Genomic DNA, 24,269 nt, shown 5'->3' with positions numbered 1-24,269 from the left:
AGTGCTTTTATATCCTCTAAATTTCCTTCCTCCTAGCCTTCCAATAAAACTATGATTTTTGCTTAAGTTAATATTCAGTGTTTATCATCACTAAGGAAATGGTATGTATACATTAGTCATGTGGTATGTACAAACAACATGTACAAACAATAAGGTAAAATTAGAACATTTAGGAAAAGACTAAAGGGGAAAATTTGGAAATAAAAAATATATGGATCTTTTACAAACATTTATCATATACAGAGAAGTTTTTGGTTAATAAAAGGTAGAAATTATATATATTACATCCTCAAGCTATAATAAAATAAAATTAGAGATAATAAAAGTATAATTTAAAAGTTACCTAACCAACAAGGATAGTTTAAAAATTACTTTCCTTTACAACTGTGTTAGATAATAAATTTGAGAAATAACAATAAACTATTTTTTGATCCCAGCACAATTAAAATCTATGGGCAAAAAGCAATACTTTGAGGAAAAATTATTGTTATAAATTAATAAGAAATAAAAAAGGTAATTAAGCTTAAAGAATTTAGAAAAGGAGCAAAGTAGCAAACCAAAGAAAATATAAAATAGAATTAAATAATAAAACTAAAAGTACACAAACAAGTTGGTGATTTTTTTTGAGCTTTCAAAAACAAATAGTTCATAAATTACAAAGTTTGTCATTAACTCAGAAAAAACTGTCATTCTTTTTTCTGTCAGTTTTATGGATGTGTAATTTATCATCCATAAATCACCAATTATAAGGGTAAGATTTAATAAGCTTTGATATATGTATATAGCCATGTAATTATCACCTCAGTTATGACATATAACATTTTCATCACCTGAAAATGTCCTTATGCCCTGCTCCTATGTTGAAGCCCTAATCCCCAATGTGATGGTATTTGGAGGTGAGGCCTTTGGGAGGTAATTAGGTCATGAGGGTGGAGGCTTCATCATGGGATTATATGAAGAGACACAAGAGAGATAATCGCTCTTTTCACCCTGAGGAAGAAGGTGGTCATCTGCAAACCAGGAAAGCTCTTTGGTAGTATATACTAAAGTTGAACATACTCATACCCTATGGCCCAGTCATTAACTTCAAGGCACAGAACCAACTGAAATGCAGACATAAGTTTACTAAAAGACTTATGCTAGAGTGCTCATAGTGACACCATTCATAATAGGCCCAAACTAGAAACTGAAAACATGCTGTCAACAGGGAATTGATAAATAAATTGTGGTATATTCAATAATGGAATATTATGCTGCAATGAGAATTAATGAACTCACAGCTGTATGGATGAACCTCATAAATATGATGTTGAATGAAAAAAGCCAGACACAAAAGACTGCATACTGCATGATTTCATATTTCCAAAACAGGAAAAATTAGTCTATGTATTTACCCTTGGGGGGCTTACAGCTGGAAGGAGACTCTAGGAGGTTTTCTAGGGTGCTGATTATAAGTGCAAATTCATATTTTTCTGTATACTACAGTACTTTCATAGAAAGTTTTAAAAAATTATGTTACTTAGTTTTTAACCTAAAGATACGCAAGTAAAATAGAACTGAGGTCCCAGAAATAGATGCCAAAGTACATATCCATTTAATTTGTGACAAACTAAGTGTAACAAAATAATGTGAAAAATTCATTAGTTGAGGTAATTGGAAGGAATATGGAAGAAATAAATTTAGATTCACACTTCATACCATGTGCTTCAATGAATTCTAGTTGAATTAAAGTGTTAAAATACTTTAAAAAAATTTAAAGTGAAAAATTACAGTCAATCTGCATGCCCATCAGTAAGAGAATGGTTAATAAATTATGATATTTTTATAATAGGTATTACCATGCAGCCGTTGAAAAGGATGCGTTAGACTAATATGGAAAGATGTATGTTAAGTATTAAGTGACAGAATAAGTTACAGAATGTGTACAAAGTGGTTACATTTTGTAAAAAAACAAGTTAACGTTTGTACATATATGTATGATCACACATAGAAAAAGTTCTGGAAGGATGTAGAACAATCTGTTGACAGTGAATACTCCGAGAAATTGAATTAGGGAAGTGCTTACAAATGAGGAAGCCTCACTTTTTACTTTATACCCTTCTGTATTGGTCTGTTACATTCATGTGTTGCTTTTACAATTAAATTTTAAAGTCCATATAAGAGGAAAGATAGCCTAACTAAATATTCAGACTAACAATCATTTAAGCTTTGCAAATTAAGATATTTTTGAGTTAGTTAAAACAGAAAGCTTTATACTGGGATGTCTGCAAAGAAATTGGTCTTCTTTTTTTGAAGGTGGCATAGTCTCTGGAGAGCAGTTTGGCAATGCATAACAAGAGCCATAAAAATCAGTATATCTTTTGATCCTTACTTAAGGAAGTAATTCAAAAGAGAAAATAAATTGTATAAAAATGTTTATAGCTACATTATTTTTAATAAAAAACTGGAAATAATCCAGAAGCAAACTGAGGTAGATTAATACAGTGGAATATTATTATATCATTAAATAATTCTTAAGAAGACTATATGTGTGTGTGCGTGTGTGTGTGTGTGTGTGTGTGTGTGAAAAAGCATGTACAAATTTTTTTTAAAAAGTAGAACTCAAATGTAAACCTATGGATTTTGGTGAAAATTAGAAGGGACCATAGAGATACGTAAATTCTTGCTATTTTAAGATAAAGGAATTCTGTGTTTAAATAATATTTTAAAATGCAATAACAATATTGATTTCTAATTTTAAAAAAGTATTAAACTAGATGGCCTAATAAGGTTGCTGTCAGCTCTATGCTTTTATAATCTTAAGAAAGTGACATTGAAAGTCATGTTTCTTTGATCTTTTCCTTCTCTCTCTAGCACCATTCATATCTTTCTCCTTAGTTTAATATTTTCCTTAAACTAGGTCCATTAATGAGTCTCTGCACTGAGTCATTTTGTTTTGGGAAGACAAAGTATAAATTCAGAGAAGTAGAAGAGAATGCAGTAATTTCATTCTCCATATCTATTTATATTAACTGTTACAAAAGCAAAATGTTCACTTATGCTTAATCAGGCTTCCAAATAGTTCTAGAGAGTATCGTTCTCCCCCATAATCTAATGAGGAAAATTCAGTTTGGAGGGGGGTGAAATACCTTGCATAATGCCCCATGGAGCCATCTATAAGACAAGGATTAGAAACCAGGGCTCCTGTAACAAGACCCTCTAGCTCAGGCTGTTAGCCTGGGGACCTCTCGGTGGGATGGCAGTGCAGGGCTGGGATCAATTCACTGTTTGAGAGCTGGACTAAAGGTCAGTTCACCTTTCCTTGAAGGGTTGAATTATTTGAGCAGTATAAACTTCCTGATAAGAGATTTCTGGAAGCAACTGTAGAAGTGGCTTATACCACCAACAGGTGGAACTAGATGGAATCTGACCTAGGCTGTCCAAAGAGAAGGGGCCATTAGAGAGAAGTTCTGCTTCCCCTTTGCTACTTACTTACTTCATGTGCCACCCCTCATTTGTTCATTTTCCTCTCTAGTGCAAAATGCAGGATCAAAGGAAATGGTGCTGTCATCAGTTCTAAAATTGAACAGAATGCTTCCTTGGTTAGTAAATGGAAAAATTAATTTTAAAATGTCTTCATGTGAAATACTAAGATATTGACTTGTGATCTATTTTTCAGTCAAGGTATTTATGTTCATATTAATTATTATTAATCATGGTCATTTTAAACTTTCTGAATATCTCTAAGAATTTCTCTAAGAATTATCCACTGTGATTCAGTGGGTTATGTTTACACTTACGAGATTAAAGTTCAAGTTTCTGCTCTGTCATTTATAAAGTGAATGACCTTGGGCAATTTCATCATTTGTAAAATGGAGAGAATAATCCCAGCCTTATCTGACTCCTAGGTTGGTTGCAGGGTTCAATGAGATAATGTATGTGAAAGTATTTAGTAAACTTTCAGGGGCATTACAGATGTTACTGTTCACGTTACAAAAGTCAATAAGACCTTAACCGTGTTTACAACAATGGTCCAGCATTGAAGAGAACAGTACATCTCTTCAGATGCTAGGATAATGTCTGGAAACACTTTATGCTAGCCTAGCATGCACTAACCTAAATCAATGGATAGGCCAATGAGCCTCCTGATTGGTATGTTAGTTTGATCCCTTCATTTATACTTTTGGGCAAATACATGGATGTTTTATGTTTATATTAGGTTTGTCTGAATACAATAGAAAAACCTAAAATAACGTGGTTTGATCGACTTAGATGATTATTTCTCTTTTGTGGAAAAGAATTCTGAAGATGGGCAGTCCACGGCTGATATGGTATGCTCCAAGGTGTAATCAGGAGCTCAGGTTTCGGTCTTTTTACTCCAACATCCTACCCATAGATTCCATCTTTTGCCTCATGATCCATGAGGACTGAAGTAGCTCTCTGTTACCTTCTGAGGTAAATAAGGGACATCTTTCAGCTGAATTAGTTCCATTTAAGGACTTTCTAGAAGACCCGCACCATATTGTGCTTATAGTTTATGACTTAATCACGTGACTAAAGCCTAGCTCCAAGAGGAGCTGAGAAATGTGATCTTTATGCCAATGGCCATGTACCCAGGTAAAAATTGGAGTATGTTTCTAGAGAAAAAGGTTACTAGAGTCAGCAGCTAGCAGTCTCTGTCACAGCATTATATAAATATATGGATGTTTTCTGTTATGAACTGCCCCCCCCACCCCGTACCCAGCACACAGACATACACACACACTCGCACGTACCTCACATTCACGTAAATGCTGCCTATTTCATTTTGCTTGTTTCCTGGGTAAATTAGTCCATTTAAGTTATCCTGTACCCAGGAATCATGTCAATGCATGGTGATTGATGCCAGCTTTAGAAGAGTAACCAGTTGAGGTCATTAAGCAAAAGGTTCTGTGGCCTTTTTTCAACACAGCCAGTTGACCAGTAGAATGAATTGATGATGTGTATGCTCAGCGCTATGCTTGATACTGCAAAATACGCATAGGGGGTATAATACAGACTTTTCTTCCTGTATTTTGGTCTTAGTGAATGGAACCATCATATTCCCAAATGCCCAAGAAAGGAACCCAGAAATAATCCTAAATTCTCTCCCATCCTTTACCTCTCATCCAACCAATTAGCACCTTCCATTGATTTTTCCTCTTCTGCTTTTATCTGTCATTCCCATTGCTACTTCCCTAATTCAGGCCTTAACTATCTCTGACCTGCACTATTTCAACAGCTGCCCTGCTTCTTATCTGTACCTCTAACCTTTCTCCCTTCAGTTCTTCCACACTGCTGCCAGAGTGATCTTTCAGAAATAGTAATCTGATTGTCACTCTCTTGCTCAAAATCCTTCAGTGGTTTCCTGAAATCTGTGCTCTTTTATAAGACCCTTTGTGGTGATGATGCTGTCTGGCCTTATCTCTTGGCAATACTCAACTATTCTTAGCTTTCCAGATCTACCATGCTTTACACATCTTGATGCTTCTGCATGTGCTGATATGTCTGTGTTAAATATCTCCCCTCCACTTTCTTTTTTATTAATTGATTTATTCGGCTGTATCAGGTCTTAGTTGCTTCACTCGGGATCTTCATTGCGGCACACAGGATCTTTCACTGCAGATAGATATAGATATCTTCATTGCAGCATGGGGGCTTCTTTAGTTGTGGCGTTGCTTTCTCTAGTTGCAGCGAGCGGAGGCTACTCTTCGTTGCGGTGCACCGGCTTCTCATTGCGGTGGCTTCCCGTTGAGCGTGGGCTCTAGGCACGTGGGCTTCAGTAGTTGTGGTGTGAGGGCTCAGTAGTTGTGGTTCACGGGCTCTAGAGTGCAGGCTTAGTAGTTGTGGCGCACGGGCTTAGTTGCTGTGCAGCATGTGGGATCTTCCTGGACCAGGGCTCGAACCCGTGTCCCCTGCATTTGCAGGCGGATTCTTAACCACTGCGTCACCAGGGAAGCCCCTCCTTTTGTTTGTTTGTACAAAGAAAAACTTTGGCAATGTGGTTATAGATGGAAATATGGAGAACTTAAGGGATGCATTTGAGCAAGCCCAAAGACTTTCTATTACTGAATCAAGGGTAAAAAGAATGAAGAATGACTTCAATTTCTGTATCTCTAAAATGACTGGAGTTGAATGATACGATCTTAAAGTCTTCCTACTCCTCAAGCTTTTATAATTCAGGAGCAGTGGTGAGAATAGTGACAAAATGACTGGCTACTGATTCCAAGTTAAGTACAAAAAGAGAGGCCTGAACAATCTGCGGAAGGACATAAGTGATTTCATGTCCTGGTGAAGAGGAATAGTGTGTTCAGTAGAAGTTGAGGAAGACAAGGAATTTTCGGGTTGGAATTTGATAGATCATCATCGTGAAAGAAAACTGACTATGTGTGTCTAGGAAGAGAGATTTGGGTGCTGGATTTTTTTTTTTAGCGTGTAGGCCATGAACCCTCAGGGGAGCTGTAGATGAGCCTTAGGAAGTTCTTGAATGTTCTAAAATTATACACAACATATTAAATTATATCCATTTTTCTTTGAGGAAGCATTTGCAGCTTTAATTAGATTCTTACCATGACCTAACAAAAAGCCACTCACTCTTAAAATATGAATGACAAAGACTCCAAGTGATTAAAATGGAGAAAGAGTAATAATACACTTCAGTGGTCATGCAGTAGATGAATATAGTCATTGTGATATTTTCAGAGTAAGCTGGATTTCAATCACAAAAGACACAGAAGTAAGGGGTGAGAAAAATACAAAGAATGGGGAGAAATTTGTCATTAGACAGCTTTGAGTCTTGGCTTGCCATTATTAGCTGTGTGACCTTGGGCAAGTGAATAACCTTCAAAAACCTCAATTTCCTCAGTTGTAAAATGGGGATAATAGGTATCTACCTTAAATGGTGGATATGAAGATTAAATGAGATAACGCATGGTAAGCACATAGTATAGTGCTTGGCACATAGTAAGTATTTGGTAAACCTTTCCCCTCACAAGGTTTTAAATTTTCTATTTATTTTAAGGTCCTTATTGTAGATTTCACTGGGGAGGGCTGGTCCTTAGTAACTCCATCTTCAGAGAACTACTCAGTGATGCTTACACTCAAGATGATATTAAGTGGTTAGTCTAGAGGCTCTTTCCAATGTAGATTTGCAAGCTGGGTGTATAAAAGTCAGACACTGGACTTGTTGCCTGGCAGCACGTGTCCCTGAGTGGTAGTACATGGCTTGCATTGTAATGTCATCAGTGCAGGAGCCAGCTGGCTGGACATATACTGCCACATAGTCTAGGGACTCCATTCCTCAACGAAACAGCAGCCGGCACTAGGGTTAACAGAAAATGACAAACCAGGCATGGATGAGGGAGGCGCCAGTAGAGCAGCGGGATGTCCTTTGATTTGCTTCTGTTATTTGCATGTCTTTCTTGTGATGTCTGTGAAATGTTCAGAATGACAAAGTTTTTAGAAGACCTGCTGACTCCGCCTGAAAAATGTGAAAAACCTCCCATTTAGAGACCCATTATGTCCAGCTAGCCTGCATTTTCTATATCTTTTCCTTCATTTTTTATTAATGCAAACATTTGCATGAAGACAGAACCTTTGTTTCTTAAAGAGTTCATCTGCTCCTGCTGCTTACTGGCCCTGCCATGCAAGAGCACAACAGAACCTTTGTTACGCTTTGAGCAAAGCTGTTTATGAACGGTGGCTTACTGAGAACTGCTTCCTGTGCTGTGTGCTTCCATTTTGTCTAAAAGAAAAAAAGAAAATAGTTCTTAGGAGTGAAAAGAATTTGGACTTTCTTTTATTCACGTGTTGAATGTTGAAATGACAAGTAGCCCCCAAATTTGTGAGGAACTGGTAATTGCATCGAATGCATTTTTTCACTTTACCTTGAACATAATGAGGCTCTTGGTAACAATAGAAGAGACAAGTACTTTCTCACTGGAATAGAGAGACAGAACAGTAAAAAGGCAACAGAAAGAAGGGTTGAGAACAGGACAAAAATGGCTTCCTGTAAGAACCCTAATATTGTAACAGAATGTGTTTTGGCACTTAGTGTTTCCCACCTGGAAGGCACAGTCCTGAAATGGTTGAGTTGAATAAAGAATAGCACCACAGTTTATAAATAGTGATACATTTTATGTACTCATTCAGTAAATATTTGAATGACTGGTATGTGGAAGACACTGAATGATCCTGAGTGTTATAGGGGATAAAAGACAAATGAGTTATGGTACCTATCTGTCTTTAAGGAGCAGGAAGTCTAACAAAGGAGGTAACACGTGTAACAGAAATAACTCTATATCAAAATAGAAAGTGCCATTGGAAATATTTAGAATAGGTATTTAGGAAGTTCAGGAAAAGGAAGGTTGTTTCTGGCTGGGAGATAATCAGGGAAAGCTTCCTGACCAGGTGGCATTTGAGTTGAGCCTGTCAGGAGAGGTAGGCTTGGACATTGCAACATTCCAACATTCCATTAATCATTTGAGTAATAAGTCAAAAATTATGTGGCTCTGGTAAAATAGATCCAAAACATATTTTTATAGGGTACTTTGGTGTTTTACACCATTTATTCTTTTTCATTTAAAAAAAGTTTAATTAATTAATTAATTTAGTTTTGGCCGTGCCATGTGGCATGCGGGATATTAGTTCCTGACTAGGGATCGAACCCGCCACCCCTGCAGTGGAAGCGTGGACCCTTAACCACTGGACCACCAGGGAAGTCCCTACACCATTAATTTAGATGATATGTTAAATGATGGCATGAATTTCCTGCGTAAACTAAACTGGGGCCTCTCTGTCTAGCCTGTGCTGTTCCAGTCATTCACCGCGTATGACTTTTGTGCACTTTGGCCTAAGCCTCTAGGCATCTATAAATATCTATGTTAGCATCCTTTACTTTCATAACAAAAATAGAAACTCAAAGGGATTATTGAGCATTATTGTAGCCATATCCCATGAGCAGGGTGTAGACATAGTTCTGAGTGGGGATTTGACATGTGAGACTCTCATTTGAAAAAGAATCTCCACCTTCATACAAGAAGCAGTATCAATCAGAAGAGAGAAGACTGGGAATTCTAAGCCCATGAGTTTTCAGCTGCCTTTAATTAGAACTCTTCTGTATCTTTCTGCCACTAGATTAAATGAGACTCTGTTGCTGTTTTATGAGTTATTGTGAGTGCCAACTAATTTTTATGAAATAGTTTGAATGTAAAATGTCAAGTAATTGATAAGTTGTTGCATTAGTACCTTGCTGCATTAATATCACTAATCTGTATATTCATAGTTAAATTGCATATTACCAAACATAATTGCTGATAATCTGTAAATGCATGGTTTGCCACAAAGGCTACAACCTTTAATGACTATGTAGCACAATTAATTTTCACCCTATAACATTAATACTTCCCTGCCTGACATGACATTATGAGTAGCACATTATGACATTATGATTTCTCCATGTTTGTCAGCTTATAGGGTTTTTTTTTTAAATTCATGGTGCTTTCTGGAAAATGGTATTGAGAATGTTTATGGAGTTGATTTGATAACTATACTGCTCTATGAGTAACTATTTTTGCAAAGCTTTTGTCATGACAATACTTGGATTCTTCTTGTATCCCGTAGATCATAACTGTGGGAAACTTAAGTGCCACTTCAGATTTCTCTGCATTTAGGCAGTGCATTTTGTTATGGTCAGCTCTCTGAGTGCTTTAAGTTTGGATCTCTGTAATAGCTTCCTTAAAAAAAAAAGAAAAAAAAATTCTGTAGTTTCTGGCACTTGAAATTGCAAGACTTAAACGTACTAATTCTGTGTTATGAGATTTAGGCTGGAAATACTGAAGCAATAAGATTTAAGTACTTAGCCTTAATTGACATCTGCCCCTTTTCCCCCTCACCCCCCAAACCCCCACCACCACCAGTTTTAGGAAGGAGAAGGGAGAGGAGAGGATTAATGGTTGACTAGAAACTGTTTGAATGTCAAGGGACTCAGCTGTTAACTTGTACAATACCACCGTTGGTTGAAGGAAGTAGACTTGAGTTTTTTGTCTTCTACTTTACATAAAGACCTTTAGTCACCTCTTGTTTTCTGGTTGTCACAGGTGATGTTAACATATGTGTAATGCTTTCTTTGCTCCTGGCTTATCTTTTAGTATTTGAGTTTGACTAGCTGTATAGCAGCACTGTGGTGGTTTGGGTGTCCAAATGCAATGTATTAGTTTTGTCTGTTTTATAACTGTTAATGTAAAAGATCTTTCCTTAATTTGTACATTTGTTCTTAGAAAATTCCAATTGATACATATGCTCCGTAGCTCTTTAAGGGCTGCAATATAGTGTAGTGCAGACCAAAGGCCTGGATTCAAGTCCTGTCTCTGCTGCTTACCAGCCCTTTAACCTTTAGGTAAATTACATGTCTGAGTCTTCCTTTTTTCACCTGTAAAATGGAAATATAATAAAAGTACCCATCTCGTAGGATTGTTGTGAGCAGTAAATGAATTATTACCTATAAAATGCTTAGAATGCTGTCTTTCATAGAGCTTAATAAATGTTGGCTGTCATTTTATTATATTTATAGGTTTAGCTACCATTAAGCGAACTCTGTAATGATCAAGAGCTATTAAAAGAGGGAGGCCTCCTGCATTTATATAAAGGATATTTCTCAAGATATTGATCTGCAAGTTGTGATTCATTTACAGTTTTTTTCTGGGGGCCCAAAGTTAAACTTGACATGCAGCTGTTTTATATTCAGAACTAGTTAGTGTTTAGAGAAGCTTGATTTTGGGTTAACACTTTTACTTTATTTTTCTCCACCACAAGTTTTAAATTTCTTTTTGTATTATACTGACTATGTTAATTGTGAACTCACAATTTTGGTAAGGGACGTAATTAGCTTAAATTAAATATCATACCAGAACAAAATATAGGGTATTATACACTTGGAGTACAGAAGGCCTGTTTGAATAAGACGCAAAGCACAAAGGGCACAGATAAATACTTTTGATTACATCAACATTTTAAACTTCTGTGCAATGAAGGGTACCATAAACAAATGAAAAGAAAACCCATAAGGTAGAAAACCCATATTTGCACATATAGAAAATTAGAAAAACCTCCAAATCAAGAAAGAAAAAAGACAACCAGAGAGGAAAATGGGCAAAGGATATTAGCAGATTATTCACAGACGAGAAATACAAGTAACCATGAAAATATGCTTAACTTTATTTAATTAAGTAATTAAGAAGGCTAAACTATTAAAACAACAGTGAGAAACAATTTTATAACTGTTAAATTGGCAAAAATCACAAAGCCTTAGTGAAAACAGATTTTCTTATGGTGGGGAGGAGTATAAATTGGAATAACCCTTTGTAAAGCAACTGTGTATATCTAGTAAACACGAAGAGGTGGAAAAAAGGGAATTCTTGTGTACTGTTGTTCTGATTGTACGTTGGTACAGCAACTATGGAAAACAGTACAGAGAATCCTCAAAAAATTAAAAATAGAACTACTACCATGTGATCCAGCAATTCCACTTCTGGGAATATATCCAAAGGAAACAAAAGCACAAAATGGAAAAGGTACCTACATCCCCATGTTCATAGCAACATACTTAACAATAGCCAAGATAGGGAAACAACCTAAGTGTCCATTGATGGATGAATGGATAAAGAAGTTGTGGAAAAAATACACACACACACACTGGAATATTATTCAGCCATAAAAAATGAGGAAATTGGGCTTCCCTGGTGGCGCAGTGGTTGAGAGTCTGCCTGCCGCAGAGGACATGGGTTCGTGCCCCAGTCCGGGAAGATCCCACATGCCTCGGAGCGGCTGGGCCCGTGAGCCATGGCTGCTGAGCCTGTGCATCTGGAGGCTGTGCTCCGCAACGGGAGAGGCCACAACAGTGAGAGGCCCGCGTACCGCAAAAAAAAAAAAAAAAAAAGGAGGAAATCCTACCATTTGCAACAACATGGATGGCCCTTGAAGGCATTGTGCTGAATTAAATAAGTCAGAAAGAGACAGACAGATACTCTATGATCTCACTTATATGTGGAATCTAAAAAAACCCACCAAACTCTGAAAAAAGAGATCAGACATGTGGTTGCCAGAGGCAGAGGGTTGGGGGAGGGAGAATAGGAGGATGGTGGGGGTGATGGTAGGACAGTGTGCAGATTTCCAGGAATAAGGTAAATGAGTCCTGGCGATGTTAAGTACAGCATGATGACTGTTGTTAACACTGCTGTATGATGTATGGGAAAGTTGTTAAGAGAGTAGATCCCAAGAGCTATTATCCAAGGAGAAATTTTTCTTTTTTTCTTTTCTTCTTTCTTTTCTTTTTATTGTATCTATATTTGAAGATGGATGTTAGCTTAACCTATTGTGATAATCATTTCATAGTATACGTAAATCAGGCCATTATGCTGTATTCTTTAAACTTACACAGTAATGTATGTCAACTGTTTCTCAATAAAACTAAAAAAAAAAAAAAACCATGAGATTATGTGCATCCTGTGACATGTCCATTCAATTTTGAGATATCTGCCTTAGAAAAACTCTTGCACGTATGCACAGGAAAACAACTACAAGAATGTTCAACCCAGCACAGTTTGCTATAGTGAAAATGTGGGAACAACCTGAGTATTTATCAACAGAGGAGTATTTACCATTTGGCAAATAAGTTGGTTCCATATTGTTTCATAAAAGATTTCCAAACACGGTTGAGTGAAAATAGTAAAGGTACAGAAAAGTATATGTCATTTACTTAAAAACAAAACCAAGCTCACAAACTGTGTTTATATATTTTTTTAAGTATGAGTACCAAACTGATTGGGAACTGGGATTGGTTTTTTACTGTTTCTATATTGTTTGAATCTTTAAAAATAATTAAATATGTAATTATAAATAAACATTTTTTTAAGTTTAAAGATCATGCCAATACTTTATCCTATTTACCAACTGAAGTTTCTTTTCTAGTATTAACAATGGAGAGCCAGTGTTTTCTAGATAATACAGTGTAAAATGGGACACATTGTAGGTTCTTAGCTTTTTCTTATTTTGTTTGGTTTTTGTTTTTGAGAGCTAGGGTTGAAGTGGAAGGGCATGGACTTTGGAGTTAAATCTTAAGTTTGAATTCTAGCTCAGCCATTTTTTAAGACTGAGCAGGTTCCTTAACCTCTCTGAGCTTCAAAAAAGTCTATTTCCTACCTCATTGGGTTGTATAAGTATTGCATGTGCTGGTTTTCCTCATTTCCCTATCTCCTTTGGTCAAAGGAAATTGGTCTAGTGTGGTCTAAGATCAAAGATGGTCTTGTATGGGCGATAAAATATTTTACCAGAGCATACTGTGTCCCTGGATCAGGACATACCAGTAAAGATGGAGGATGTAAATAATTAGTTTTAGAGGTTTATTAACTTTGTAAACCATTAAGCTATCTATATGTACTTAACAAGATCAAATACTATACCATGTTAGTGATTTATATATGCTATTAAACTTGAAGCTTCTAAACAGTTTACGTGACAGGTCGTTGGTTAACAGGGTTACTTTTCTAATCTCAGAGAACAGTCTTAATTTAATTCAGCACTTATTTGTGCCAGCCAGCATCTAAATCTCAAGAGGCTTCAAAGACAAAAATGTGTCTCAAAAGGACTCTGGTAAGGGAGAAGAAAGTCAGATTTAAAGTTGAATATATGTATGTACTCTGCTTTTCACTTACACTGTTCTTGCTCTTGTATCTATTAATATCACATATTGTAATTCATGTGAATATTTTCTAGGGAAACTTGTTTATTCTAAAACAGGGACTCTGTATAAAATACTAATATAATAAAATGAGTGGTCTCAATGATGTAGGTAGCCTGTCAAGCAAAAATTTTCAAATGGGACCCCTTATCATTTAATTGCAAAATAAATAGCTAATGCTTTGATGGTATTTATGCTTGGGAAGAGAGTAAAAAGAAATAGTTTTGGACTTTACCCGTATAAATTAGAGCCTCCTGAGTAATTAACAGTTAATAAGTGAATGCTTCCCACAAGTTTAAAGGCTATAGCTGAAATGGGTATAGATTATGTGTATTATCATATGTATAGGGTTTTATATAGCCCAGGAATCCTTGAAGATAATCTGTAAACATCCTTAGTTAGATGAGCAGAACTTTAAATAGGTGAGTAGGGGGCTATAGTAGGTTGGCCTCTGGGTGTTCATTAATGTTGAAACCCAATGTCTTGTGAGTTGCGGTGTCTGGGAGGGATATGTAGTAACAACTGTAATAAAACCACAATAATAAACATAATAGCTAATGTTTATTGCATATTTACAATGTGCCAAGCACTATGCTAAGATTATTACATAAGTTATTTTATTTACTCCTCACTACAACCTTAGGTCGTAGGTATTATTTCCCCATTTTACAGAAAAGGGCAGAGAGATTAGGTAATTTGCTTCAAGTCACACAGCTAATAAGTACCAGAGCTAGAAATCAAATCCAGGTCAGCCTGACTCCAGAGCCCATGTTCTTAACCATTGCAATAAATTGCTATGTTGTTTTAATCTGTAAAATTAGTATGTAGCAATAATAACATAATCATTAATATGTTACCTTCTGTGTATATCAAATATATTCTAAAGAAGCAGTTTATTATTAGACATATTCTTTTTTTCTTTCTACAGTACGCGGGCCTCTCACTGTTGCGGCCTCTCCCGTTGCGGAGCACAGGCTCCGGACGCGCCGGCTCAGCGGCCATGGCTCACCGGCCTAGCCGCTCCGCGGCATGTGGGATCTTCCCGGACCTGGGCACGAACCCGTGTCCCCTGCATCGGCAGGAGGACTCTCAACCATTGCGCCACCAGGGAAGCCCTATTTACTTATCTTTTACTTAGCTATTTCAGTGCAGTGCAGTCTGAGATAAGCACTTACAGCTTCAGTACACTGCACTGAAATAGCTAAGTAAAAGATAAGTAAACACTGTATGATCTTTATATGAACCTTGTGAGTGATGCTATCTGAGCAAGACATGGCCTCTTGGGCCTTAGTGTGGATTTCAGAACAATAGAGCATATTGGTTCATGTCAGAAAACTTAATCCTGGTCTTGTGGAAATCACAGCAAAGCAGCAGAAGAAAAGCCAATCTGAAATGCTTTTCCTTTTCCAAGAGGGCAGCTAAGGTGCCCAGGTATCTTTGCCCTCCAGGGGTGCAGGTGTGCAGTTTTTATTCTTTAATCATTCACATAAATTAACGCTTATTCTTTTGCATTTAAAAAATAACATGAAATGACACCCTCCATGTTTTATTGCCAGACAGGAGCTTTGAACTTCTGTCTCGCTGAAGTTTGGTAAAGTACAAGGATTTTCCGTGGCTGGGTGGTACCCTTAACCACAGAAGGAACGTTGGAATGATAAGAGCTGCACATGAAGGAAACCACTAGGGAGCAGCAATTTAGAGAGAGCTCTTTGCACTTGGCTTGTGTGAAATTCTCAGGGAGGAACTTCTTCCTACCTCTGCTGGCTCTTCTTAGCTCCTTCGCTTCACGCACAGATGAAAAGAGCACAAGGACATGTATACACTACCAAACATAAGGTAGATAGCTAGTGGGAAGCAGCCGCATAGCACAGGGAGACCAGCTTGGTGCTTTGTGACCACCTGGAGGGGTGGGATAGGGAGGGTGGGAGGGAGGGAGATGCAAGAGGGAAGAGATATGGGAACATATGTATATGTATAACTGATTCACTTTGTTATATAGCAGAAACTAACACACCATTGTAAAGCAATTCTACTCCAATAAAGATGTTAAAAAAAAAAAAGAAGAAAAGAAAAGAGCACTAGGGCTTTCTGTTTCTACTTTCCGAACTAGGAATGGGTGGGGTGAATACTTTGTGGTGGGGTGGTTCTTTGTAAGAAACTTTGAAATTTGGGGACAAGTTTTAACTTCACACAAATGCTGATTAGCATGCATACCTATGCAGGTGGGGACAGGATATACACATACACACTCACATACACACATATGAATTCACATGGACAGAAGTGGACCACATCCCTCAGATGATTTTACTATCAACATACACCCCTGCTTTTGTGCTCTGTAAAATGAAGATCATATTTATTTCTAAAACTGATTATAAAGTGTCAGTGAAGAGGCAGTGTGGTATATAGTGTTAAGAGCATGGGTTCTTGGTAGGACACACCTTGGTTTGAATCTTGGCTTCTCTTCTCACTAGCTGTGTGATCTTGAGCAAGTTACTTTATTTCTATAAATCTCAGTTCTCCCATTTGTAAAACAGAAACATGATCAAAATATCTATCATAGGATTGTTGTGAAGACTAAATGAAATCATGCATGTAAAACAATTAGCACAGTCTCTGGCCCATTGTTGTTCAGTAAGTTGCACAGGTCCTCAAAATTGGTAGAGCTGTTATTATCATTATTATGTGTAATATTAAACTCTAAATGTCTGATTGATAGCTGAATGTTAAATAAGTATAGTCCTTTATTTATATTTGTTTTCTTTTTTCCTTTCCCCTCTCCCCCCATGCTTTTTTTTTTTTTCTCATGCAAAGTCTGTTTTCCAGAAAAGTTCTCCTTTTTTTGAGGAGGACGAAAGTACTTTGATTTTAACTGCTCTGAAAACATTTCTCCCTTAAAGAGCTTTCACATTGACTTTTAGTCCCTGGAGCTAGGGAGGAGAAGCAGCAGGATTTGCTTCTAAGTAGAGCTCTTTCATTTCTGCCATCAAAAAACAAAACAAACAACCAAATCAAAAAACAAAACCAAAAAACAAAACAAAAAAACCCCCTAGTCTTGTAGTAGCCTTAGGTAGATCTAAGTCATAAAAGCCTATATAGTCCAAGGAAGAAATCTTTTTGTAAGACCAGGATAAGTGAGTGGAATAAGGGAAGGAAACTCAGAGGTGAAAGTATACCTGATTTTAATGTTGGTTTGGCCATTTTTTCTTCCCAATTTCATATATGCTTAATTATAAAACAATTAATGCCAGAAATCATCCTTTTTTTTTTTTGGCCATGCCACGTGGCTTGCAGGATCTTAGTTCCCTGACCAGGGATTGAACCCAGGGCCAACAGCAGTGGCACTGCAGTTCCCTGACCAGGGATTGAACCCAGGGCCAACAGCAGTGGCACTGAGTCCTAACCACTGGACTGCCAGGGAAGTCCCAAGAGATTGTCATGTATTATCTCACGACTTCACTATCAGTTTTGGCCATTTCTTAGCGAAATAGTTTTCCAGTTGGATGAACTGTTGATGAAGCACTGGTTTTGTTTTCACATCTTTTTCTGAGGTCAGGGTTAGAGAATGTTTGTGGTAGCTGATAGTTGTTAGCTTTGGGAAGCACTCATATTGACAGAATAAGTCATGGAATGTAAACATGTCATTCATCTGGACTTTAGACTGGTGTAAACATGGTGAAACTTTAGGTAACCACTGTCAAATAAAGACTCAGTTGAGTAGAGCTTGGGTAGATAAACTTATTTGCTTTATAAGTCTCACTAAACTACCAGGACTTCAGGAATGTTTTTTTGAAGTACCTATTTTTACAAATTTTAGGTAATTCTTTCATATTTTCCTGAAGGATGAAAATGTGAAAGAGGCAAATGCCCATCTCAGCAACCTTGTGGAACTGCTTTTTGGCAGGATATTTATTACTTTTGGGTTTTTTGTTCTTACTGTTCCAGACGAAAGTTGTTTTGTTTTGCTTTTTTGTAAAAAATAGGGTGGTAAATGGAAGTACTGAATTGGAAGTTTCTATATGAAGTGTGCCAGGCTACCACTGGCAAAACACAGGGAAGGGGAACAAGCATTTGGTGAGCACCTGCTATATTAGAAGCTCTGCTGTATTACTGAAGTAAACCTCCAATAGCCCTTTGACATAGCTTTTAATAAAATATATTATCAAGAAAACCAGGTATTGTGGTTTATGAATAGTAACGGTATTATTATCCACAGGAAATAGGCTTGCAGAATAATTTGCTCAAGGTCACACAGCTAGCATTTGGTGGGGCTGAGAATGGAACTCAAGTGTCTTGGAACTCCAAAGCCCATGTTCTTAAACAGTGATTCTTAAACTACATCAGAAACATCAAGGGTACCTGTTAAAAATTACTGGGCTCCAGTTAGAATTTTAAGGTCACCAAGTCTGAGATATTGTCAGATATGTGGAATCTAAAATATGATACAGGGACTTCCCTGGTGGTGCAGTGGTTAAGAATTGCCTGCCAATGCAGGGGACATGGGTTCAAGCCCTGGTCCGGGAAGATCCCACATGCCACGGAGCAGCTAAGCCCATGCGCCACAACTGCTGAGCCTGCGCTCTACAGCTCACAAGCCGCAACTATTGAGCCCACGTGCCACAACTACTGAAGCCCGCACGCCTAGAACCCGTGCTCCACAACAAGAGAAGCCACTGCAATGAGAAGCCCGCACACTGCAACGAAGAGTAGCCCCCGCTCGAGACAATGAGTGAAAGCACGCATGCAGCAGCAAAGACCCAGTGCGGCCAAAAATAAATAAATAAATGTATAAAAAAATTAAAATAAGTAAAATAAATTATGATACAAATGAACTTATTTACAAAACAGAAACAGACCCACAGACATAGATGACAAACTTACAGTTACCAAAGGGGAAGGGGGAAGGGATAAACTAAGAGTTTGGAATTAGCAAATACAAACTACTATATATAAAATAGATAAACAACAAGGTTCTACTGTATAGCACAGAAAACTATATTCGATCTCTTGTAATAACTTACAATGGAAAAGAATATGAAAAAGAACATATATATATAACTGAATCACTTTGTTGTACACCAGAATCTAACACAACATTGTAAATCAACTATACTTCAATATATAAATAAATTAAGTAATTAAATTAAATAATGTTTATTTCCACACTTGATAAAGAAGAAAACAGGTGCAGATTAAATAACTATCCAAGATTAAGCTATCAGACAGAGCCATGATTCCAACCCAGGTCTGTCTAATTCTAATACTCATCACACCCTGTATTACAAGCCCATGATTAAGTCATACATTTATCCGTCACAACAAATGTAGAAAACATGATTTCTGATAAATTGGGCCACACAGATTTCATGGTCTTATTACTTACCAAGGTTAATAACTTATGACAACTTTACTGAAATCTTCATGGTCCTTAAACTCTTTCAGTGACTTTTTTTTTAATTAAAGAATTGAGTTTTCCTTGCAGTCAGATCATCCATGTTTCAGGCATAGAATCATTACTCCCTGGGATAAATTTCTGGGACATGCGGAAGTGGAAGAAGGTGGAAGGAGGTAGGAAGAAAGAATTCCCAGGTGTATCTGCTAAATGGTGCTAAAGCTCCTCACCCTAATCACTGAAATGAAGAGTGAAGGGTTGATATTAATACTAACAGCCAATCACATGGCAATAGGTTATGTTCTCCAGCATCTCCCATTCTGCCCATTGAGACTAGCTCAGTTAGGGCCAGCAAGTTTGGTTTGCCTATTCCAGTCCACTTCCTAGAACAGAACCAACACCTTGATTGACTTTCATGGCCTACTGGGATTGGAAGGACTTTTTTTTTTGTATCCCTCTCACTTTCTCTTTCTGTCTTTGTTTGTTTGTTTGTTTTTTTAGCCCAGCGCCATGTCCTCACATACATGGAGGACGCAGTATGCCAGCTGCTAGAGAACAAGGAAGATATTAGCCAATTTGGCATTGCCAGGTTCTTCACTGAATAGTAAGTACATGAGTGCTTTGCCTATAGTGTGGGCCCAGAGGAGGCTTTTGGAAGCAGGCAAGATACATGAAAAGTAGAGCAGGGCAATGCTGATTATGTAGTGGCAGTGAATGCTTAGTTTTGGTAGACTGATTGAGGGCTGCCCAAACAGGTTTTGGAACATGCCTTCGGTGCAGCTAGTTTTGTCCAATGATAAGTCTCATGAGTGGTGATAACTATGAAAGTTCAACTGCTGCTTGTTTGATCTATTAGATCTGTTTTTTTTAGGTTCCTCTTATAATTTTTAACTTTCCCTGTTATTCAGAATATTCACTCTGATTTCCTTTAGTCAGTGTTCCTTTAGCCTGTGTTTTTCTTGGCTGGCTTTTTTCACGGAAATGCTTAGGATGATATTCCTCTGCAGTTTTCTTTCTACAGGAGGCTGTGTCAATCACTTAATGATTTAAGATTATTTCTAGAGGCAGGACATCTTTCACAGATTATATCTTTGAGGAGTAGTGTTTCTTTATAAAGTATGCTTGGAGTGTGTAAAAGTCAAAATGATTATTTTTTAATTTATTAAAAAATTGTTTTCTTCAAGTTTTATTGAGATATAATTGACGTATAGTACTAAGTTTAAGGTGTATGGCATAATGATTTGATTTACATACATCATGAAGAAGTGATTATCATAATAAGTTAGTGAACATTCATCATCTTATATAGATAGATAATTAAAGAAATAGAAAAAAACTTTTTTCTTTTGATGAGAACTCTTAGGATTTACTCTCTTAACAATTTTCATTTGTAACATGCAGCAGTGTTAATTATATTTATCATCTTGTACATTATTACATCCCTAGTACTTGTTTATCTTATAACTGGAAGTTTTGACTGCCTTTATCCAATTCCTCCTATCCCCCACCCACCTCTGATGACCTGAAATCTGATCTCTTTTTCTATGAGTTTGTTTGTTTTTGAATTATTGACCTATAACACTGTTAGCTCCTGTTACTTCTATACATTTGAAACTGATCACTGCAATAAGTCTAGTTGTGATAGTTCAATATACAAAGATATTACTTAGTTTTTTGTTTCTGTTTCTTTTTTAGGTATTACATAGTTATTGACCATATTCCCCACACTGTACATTTCATACCCATAAGTCATTCATTTTGCAACTGAAAGGTTGTACCTCTTAATCTCTCTTACCTATTTCTTTCTTTTTGGTGTCACAGAACTGTTTTTAGGCTGAATGAAATAATCAATTTAAAATACCTTGGTCTTCATGAAAGGATATGCTAAAGAAATACAAAAAATTATTTTTATTACCAAAATGCCAACATAATTATATAATCATTTGTCTTCTTTTTCCTTTTTTTCTGGTTTATCGTAAGCATTCTAAAAAAGGAAGAATAGCCTCTTATAGGCTTCTACTTATGGTGCATCATGAGCTCAAGTCCATCCTCCTTGAAAACAATTTTTTTTTCCTTTCTGTTCTCCAGAGATTCCTTGAAGATCAGACATCTCTTCTAATGGCCTTAACTTGGGTTGCTGTTAGGGGAATTCTTGACTCCCCCTAGCTCTTTTGCTGAGCTATAAGTCTTGCAAACAAAATCTAGATTTCTTATGGATTGGAATGTCAAGTTCCTGGGAAAAACAGGCTTTCCAGGATCAGAGCTGGTCCCTTCTCCCAGTCTTCTAAGGGAGGGTGAAGTAGAGCAAGGAATCTCACTTGTTCTCCAGGTATATGGGCTGAAGCAAGTGAGGTGGGCTGGGAATAAAGACTGAGCTTGGATAGCCTTGCTTGCTTTCACGGAACTGACCAGCCTAGGGGTCAAGTTTCTAGGTCATTTAATCTGTACGAGCACCCTTGAGGCTCCTTGCCAAATGAAATACGATTCTTCTGGGGACAATGCTTCTTCCTGGCTGTTTTCATTTTACTCTATTTCCCCCTCCCCCATCTCCTTTATAAGTCTTTTCCCTACTGTGCTGGTTCCTTGAGGGTAGGCATCATTTCTTCTTCATCCCTGTGTTCCCAATACCTGGCATGATGCTTATTATATGATAGGTGTTAGGTAAATGTTGAATCTACAGCTGTATCTGTATTTTAGGTTATTGCATACTATCCACTCTTATTCTTGGTCCTATTATGAATAAGGACCGTCTCTTGTTCTTTCTCTCTTTTTTCTTGATTCTTTTTGATAAAGTTCTATATCCTGCCATTTAAGAAGCTGTATACTGGAATTCCCTGGTGGTCCAGTGGTTAGGACTCTGCACTTACACTATAGGTGGCACGGGTTAGGTCCCTGTTCAGGAACTAAGATCCCATATGCCTTGAGGCACGGCCAAAAAAAAAAAAAAAAAAAAAAAAAGAAGCTGTATACCATGTATATAGCACTCCAAAAGTGAACCCACTGGTGTATGAAACTAATACCAAACTCTAGTAAGGCTTATAACTGTTTCCAAATGCTATTGACTATAGCTTTTATCTAGCAGTACACTGTTGGAAAAAAAAATCTTAAGACTTTTTTCCACAGTGCTGATAGAAATCTAGTTGCCAAGTGAGCAGTTTCTTTTTTTTTTTTAACATCTTTATTGGAGTATAATTGCTTTACAATGGTGTGTTAGTTTCCGCTTTATAACAAAGTGAATCAGTTATACATACACATATGTTCCCATGTTTCTTCCCTCTCCCATCTCCCTAGTGTATATATATATGTCCATGTCACTCTCTCACTTTGTCCCAGCTTACCCTTCCCCCTCCCCATATGTGAGCAGTTTCTTGTCCTTAGAAAACTAAAAATTACATAATCTATGTGAATGGCACATACCTGATATTTTTTTTAAATAGATCTTTATTGGAGTATAACTGCTTCACAATACTGTGTTAGTTTCTGTTGTATAACAGAGTGAATCATCCATATGCATACATATGTCTCCATATCCCCTCCCTCTTGAGCCTCCCTCCCACTGTCCCTATCCCACCCCTCTAGGTCATCGCAAAGCACCGGGCTGATCTACGTGTGCTATGCTGCTGCTTCCCACTAGCTATTGAACATTTGGTAGTGTATATATGTCGATGTTACTCTCACTTCACCTCAGCTTCCCCCTCTCAAGCATCCCCCCAACCGTGTCCTCAAGTCCATTCCCTATGTCTATGTCTTTATTCCTACCCTGCCACATCAGTACCATTTCTTTTTTTTTTTTAGATTCCATATATATGCATTAGCATACAGTATTTGTTTTTCTCTTTCTGACTTACTTCACTCTGTATGACAGACTCTAGGTCCATCCACATCACCACAAATAATTCAATTTCGTTTCTTTTTATGGCTAATATTCCATTGTATATATGTGCCTCATCTTTATCCATTCATCTGTTGATGGACACTTAGGTTGCTTCCATGTCCTGGCTATTATAAATACTGCTGCAATTTCAATTATGGTATTCTCAGGGTATATGCCCAGAAGTGGGATTGCTATGGCATATGGTAGTTCTATTTTTATTTTTTATTTTTATTTTTATTTTTTTTGCTGTACGTGGGCCCCTCACTGTTGTGGCCTTTCCCGTTGTGGAGCACAGGCTCCAGACGCGCAGGCTCAGCGGACATGTCTCATGGGCCCAGCCGCTCCACAGCATGTGGGATCTTCCCGGACCGTGGCACGAACCCGTGTCCCGTGCATCGGCAGGCGGACTCTCAACCGCTGCGCCAGCAGGGAAGCCCTATTTTTAGTTTTTTAAGGAACCTCCATGCTGTTCTCTGTAGTGGTTGTATCAATTTACATTCCCACCAACAGTGCAGGAGGGTTCCCTTTCCAGCATTTACTGTTTCTAGAGTTTTTGGTAATGGCCATTCTACCTGACATTTCTGTAACTCTAAAACACCATATTGGCCTGAGGCAAGTTATTTTAAGAGGTGAGCCAGCATCAAAGCTCCAAAATCCTTAAAAAAAAAACCCCAAAACCACAAAACTCAACCTGAAAGGTGTGCGTATATGATTGAATAGGAAGTAGTATTTGGTAGACAAGGAGACCTGAATGGTAGAAGTTCCTGATTTTCCTTTGATTGTGAATTTATCTACTGAAAATCTTTCTTTCGCAGACCTCAGTTTTGTATTGATTTATAGAAGCATAATGAAGTGAAAAGAGGTCTGCCCTGGGAAGAAAAAGAGCTCCTATCCTTATAAGTCCTCACTCCATAATCTTGGGAAATTTTCTGTCTCTTTTTTTTTTTTTTTTTGGGTCTGTGTTGGGTCTTCCTTGCTGCGCGTGGACTTTCTCTACTTGCAGTAAGCGGGGGCTACTTTTCGTTGAGGTGCACGGGCTTCTCACTGCGGTGGCTTCTCTTGTTGCGGAGCTTGGGCTCTAGGCTCACAGGCTTCAGTAGTTGCAGCACGCAGGCTCAGTAGTTGTGGAACGTGGGCCCTAGAGTACGTGGGCTTCAGTAGTTGTGGCTTGCGGGCTCTAGAGCGCCGGCTTGGTGGTTGTGGCACACTGGCTTAGTTGCTCAGTGGCATGTGGGATCTTCTCGGACCAGGGATCGAACCCATGTCCC

The 24,269-nt window shown here is 37.6% G+C and overlaps 1 protein-coding gene across 2 annotated transcripts in view; it reads left to right on the top strand.

Annotated features, from left to right (window-relative positions):
* CSTPP1 (centriolar satellite-associated tubulin polyglutamylase complex regulator 1) overlaps positions 1 to 24,269 on the top strand; it is a 191,148-nt gene that overhangs the window by 16,129 nt on the left and 150,750 nt on the right. Inside the window, exon 2 of one of the 2 annotated variants that reach the window (XM_007455765.1) lies at positions 19,629 to 19,731. The exons of the other annotated variant lie outside the window; for it this stretch is intronic. Coding sequence (XP_007455827.1) covers positions 19,629 to 19,731 — 103 coding nt within the window. The remainder of the gene's footprint in view (positions 1 to 19,628; positions 19,732 to 24,269) is intronic. 2 annotated transcript variants of the gene reach the window in all.

Source organism: Lipotes vexillifer, unplaced genomic scaffold (assembly GCF_000442215.2).
Source record: "Lipotes vexillifer unplaced genomic scaffold, Lipotes_vexillifer_v1.1 scaffold977, whole genome shotgun sequence".
NCBI lineage: Eukaryota > Metazoa > Chordata > Mammalia > Artiodactyla > Lipotidae > Lipotes > Lipotes vexillifer.
This window is presented reverse-complemented; position numbering and strand designations above follow the sequence as displayed.